The 4,516-nt window shown below is 37.5% G+C and overlaps 1 protein-coding gene across 1 annotated transcript; it reads right to left on the bottom strand.

The window, feature by feature from the left end:
- Positions 1–668: 668 nt before the first annotated feature.
- LOC138348072 (uncharacterized) lies at positions 669–2,931 on the bottom strand. Its single transcript, XM_069296681.1, has 3 exons — positions 2,791–2,931; positions 2,548–2,658; positions 669–878 (listed from the first exon to the last, which is right to left on the bottom strand). Exons 1-3 carry the CDS (start codon positions 2,929–2,931, stop codon positions 669–671), a joined length of 462 nt encoding a protein of 153 aa, XP_069152782.1.
- Positions 2,932–4,516: the final 1,585 nt, after the last annotated feature.

Here is a 4,516-nt window from a genome sequence, read left to right as displayed (position 1 = left end):
GGACGACAATGCTGGTTATGTCTAGGGGGTAAACCCGAATGAGACAAAATCTGTGGCTATCCTTTCCCACTTTTGTTTCAGAATTGACATTCTCTTAAGCAAAAATGCAACCCTTTGATGTTCATACTTTACTTATTGTCAATTTTGATAATTATCCACAAACTCCGCTTTATCCTTCGTTATGCCCTGTTACAAATATATTTGTTTTAAATTTCAGTACATCTTGGTTACACTGGATAAATAGAATATCCTAAACCATGAGACTCCATCACCAAATTCTGAATCACGACATCAATTCTAGGAACACAAATCCTTCCTTTAAAATGGAGCACACCTTCTGCATCAAGAGTGGTATTTTGTGCCTTACCAATCACATTTATGTTTTTAAGCTCGTTCTAATTTTCATTCTCAAACTGTTTGGCCTTGATCTCTTAAATGAATGTGGCCCTTACTTCAATGCTAGCTAACACCTTACCTCTTTTTGAGATGACCAACTGCATGAACTTGGACTCCAAGGTCAGAATTTCCTAAGCCAAAGGTCGCTTAGTTACACTCAAGCAAGATAGACTACCCATACTTACTGCTTTTCGACTCAAAGTGTCTGCCACTACATTAGCCTTATACATATAGTATTGGATGGTAACATTATAATCCTTAAGTAACTCAATTCAACTTCTCTGCCACAAGTTCAGATCAATTTTAGTGAACACATGTTGCAAACTATAATCATCAGTTAACATTTCACACTTGACACCATAAAGGTAATGCTGCCAGGTCATAAGTGCAACAACTACCTCTACCAAATCCAAATTATGCGCTGGATAGTTCCTTTCATGCACCTTCAAATGCCTCGATACATAATCTATAATATTTTTATCCTGCATTAACGCAACACCCAAACCCAAATGGGAAGCATCACAAAAAATAATAAAATATTTACCTTCCTCTGGTAGTGAGACAATAGGTGCGGTGGTCAAAAGAGTCTTGAGATTTTGAAAGCTCTCCTCACATTTTCCAGTCCATTCAAATGGTATCTCATTTTTGGTCAAATTTGTCAAGTGAGTGGCAATAGAAGCAAAATTCTTCACAAATGACTATAGTAGCTAGCGATCCCCACAAAGCTCCTAACTTCCGCCATAGATCTATGCCAAAACCAATTATTATCTGCCTCAATATTTTGGGGATCTACCATTACCCCTAATTTTGAAACTACATGCCCCAAAAACACAATTAAAATCATCCAAAAATTCACACTTATAAAATTTAGCATACAACCTTTGTTTCTCAAGAACAACCAAAACAATACGAAGATGGTCGACATGCTCTTCCTCACTTTTCCAAATAAACCAAAATGTCATTAATAAAAACTATAACAAACGAATCAAGAAATGGTTTGAAGACCTCATTCATCAAACACATGAAAGTTGTTGGCGCTGTAGTCAAGCCAAAAGGCATAACTAGAAACTCATAGTGCCCATAATAGGTTCTAAACGTCGTCCTGGGCACATCCTCAGGCCTTATGTTTAAATTATGGTAACCAGACCTTAGATCAGTCTTAGAGAAAACTAATGCACCAAGTAATTGTAAAAATCATCATATTTTCGAGGCAATGGATACTTGTTTAGAATGGTGACCTTATTCAATTGTCGGTAATATATACACAACCTCATAGTACCATCCTTTTATTGACAAACAAAACTGTAGCACCCTGCGTGGAAGCAATAGGATGAATGAATCCTTTATCAATCAAAAAGTGATTGGATATGAGACTTAACCTCTCTTACTTCTTTCGGAGCCATACGATATGGAGGGATGGAAATGGGATGAATTCTAGGTTCTAAATCAAAGCAGAAATCTATATCTTTATCCGGAGGAATACCAGGCCAATAAGTAGGAAACACTTCTCTAAAATTTGATACCATAAAAATAGACTTAATAGAAGGAGATTCAACCTCAACATCCCGAATATGAGACAAAATAAGTGAAACAACCCTACCCTAAAAGTTTTCTAGCCCGTATGATCTTAGCTTGGTTAGGATTGTACACCCCTTCCCGCTCTAACTTTTTCCTTCCCAAAATTTCTAGAGTTACATACTAAGTATTAAAATTAAGCACAACATAATAGGGGGGACAACCAAGTCATGCCCAATATTATATCAAAGTCATTCATATTAAAATTCACCAAATCAACCCAAGTCTGAAAACCAATAAATGAAATAGGACAAGCATGATAGACATGAGTGACTATGACAAACTCTAACATATGTAGAAACATGTATGGGGGTATCAAGTATATCACAAATTATAGAAAATTTTGAGGAAAATCACATGGATATATAAGAATTAAAAAAACTAGATCAAATAACACATTAGTCATCCAATCACAGACAAAAATAGTACCTGTGATTATCTAGTTTATTGTTGCGCAGAATCCATCAAGCGCGGGTGGGAGCGATCTCTCCTCATATGACCAAGTTCTCCATAGTTATAGAAAGTACGATCAAAATATTACCTGCTGCCTGCCGAAGGTGCGGCTCTCTAGCTAACCTGAATCAAATTTTGAGGTGGAGTTCTGAAGTAATTACTTGTAGAAGCAGGCCTAGCGGACAGAGTTGTTCGTGCTGCAACTGTTGGCCTCCTTGTCTCTGGAGTAAGAACCTTGAAAGTTTCTTGGATTTCTTAGCCAATGCTTTAGCCTGACCATCTCGCCCTTACCCCGTCCAGTTTCTTCACAAAATTTGTTACTTCATGGAAGCTTTTTCATGCAGAGTTCATATGGACGGACACTACCTGCAACTCAGAATTTATCCCCTTAACAGATAGACGAATCCTCTCTTCCTTAGTAGTCAGCAAGTGCGTAGCAGATCTTGACAAAGCATGGAACTTTGCCTCATAAGCAGCCACATACATACCACCTTGCTCCAAAGACATTAACTCATCCTTCTTACGATCTCTAAAAGTCCTAGGGACGTACTTCTCCAAGAATAGAGCATGCACTGTGTCCAAGTGAGTGGAGGTAAAATTGAAGATCTACATTTAACATAAGCTCTCCACCATTGCTTAGCCTCACCTCGAAGCTAAAAAGTCACAAACTCAACTCCATGTTGATGGACAACTCCCGACTTATGAAGCCTCCAATAGAAATATAGGATGAACTGATATGCACTCTCACTCTTGGAACCACGAAACAGTGGAGGTTTCAACTTCAAGAACTTATTCAATACATCATGCTCATTACCAGTAAAAGGAGGACCCAAAAAATGAGGGAAGAAAGCATCATTACCTACAGTTCCACCCACCTTGGGAACATTGATAGCAAAAGGGGGATAAGAAGAAGCTTGAGTTTCTTGAAGAGAGTGAAGCACTCTAGGAGCAACCAATTATTCCAAGACATGATCTGTTGAGCTAACACTTTTCTATATGAGGTAGACATATAATCTCATCCTGCACCTCTTTCTCTTAACCAACATTTTCAACCACAATATTCTCCTCAACTTCTTCATAATGCACAGGAGAATTGTATTCTTGGGAGAATTTTCAAACGGTTCTCCATCCCTAATAGGTGTCACTCTTCCTCTAGCTATACTCATAGCTCTTCCTCTACCCTTGCCTCAACCGTTACGTCTTGCTACAAATTCCTCAGCTAGAGCGTTGAAGAGTTCTACGGTCCTGACACTGTTGAACCTAGTGTTAACAATCTGTAAACTGAAGAGTCAATGAGATTAGATACTAATTTGAATTGCCAAATTCCAATTGGAATCAAGTTATATCATAGAAAGAGACAAGAGAAAATAGGGAGATTTCCTAAGCTTCTACACCCTCTCAAAGAAAAGTACAAACGTCTTGGTACCATTCTACAAGACTCTACTAGAATCATTTTGGTACATCGAGATCAACAAGCCTACGCTCTAATACAAACTTTGTCACAGACGATCGCGTTTGACACCCACACCAAACCTTCGGTGAGATAACCATTACTACAACCCAACTAACCATAAAATTACACATTTAAATATATGGAAGCTGGTTTAAATGTAGAATTAAACAAGAGTTCCCATAAACTCAAAAATTTTAATGAACGATTATGAAAATAAAGCCTAGAACTTGAAAGTCTAGGTACCAAAACTCTAACAAGGAATCATAGTCTACAGGAATGAGTACAACATAAACTAAACAGGAGAATTATCTAAAGCACTAGTCTAAGTCCGAAGAAATGGACTAAACAAAAGTAGAACTCAAGGCAGCTCGGAAAAATTGACTAACCCTTGAACTCGATGACGATCACTAAACTTTAAAATGAGGTCTGTTAGTAGCCGGTTGTAGATGCTTTGTACTCAACAAAGAAAGAGCAAGTGCATTATCATTACACAACCATAGTGTACAAGTAGGATCACACGGCTATCCCACTAAATACACTATACATAAACCATTACAACATAACAATAACATGCATACACCAATCATATACAATTTAAATATCATTTACAAACAACGTAGAATTTCACAATTCTTAAGA

Source organism: Solanum lycopersicum, chromosome 4 (genome assembly GCF_036512215.1).
Source record: "Solanum lycopersicum chromosome 4, SLM_r2.1".
NCBI classification, from domain to species: Eukaryota; Viridiplantae; Streptophyta; class Magnoliopsida; order Solanales; family Solanaceae; genus Solanum; species Solanum lycopersicum.
The sequence above is the reverse complement of the archived record's forward strand: the minus strand, read 5'-3'. Positions and strand labels throughout refer to the sequence as shown.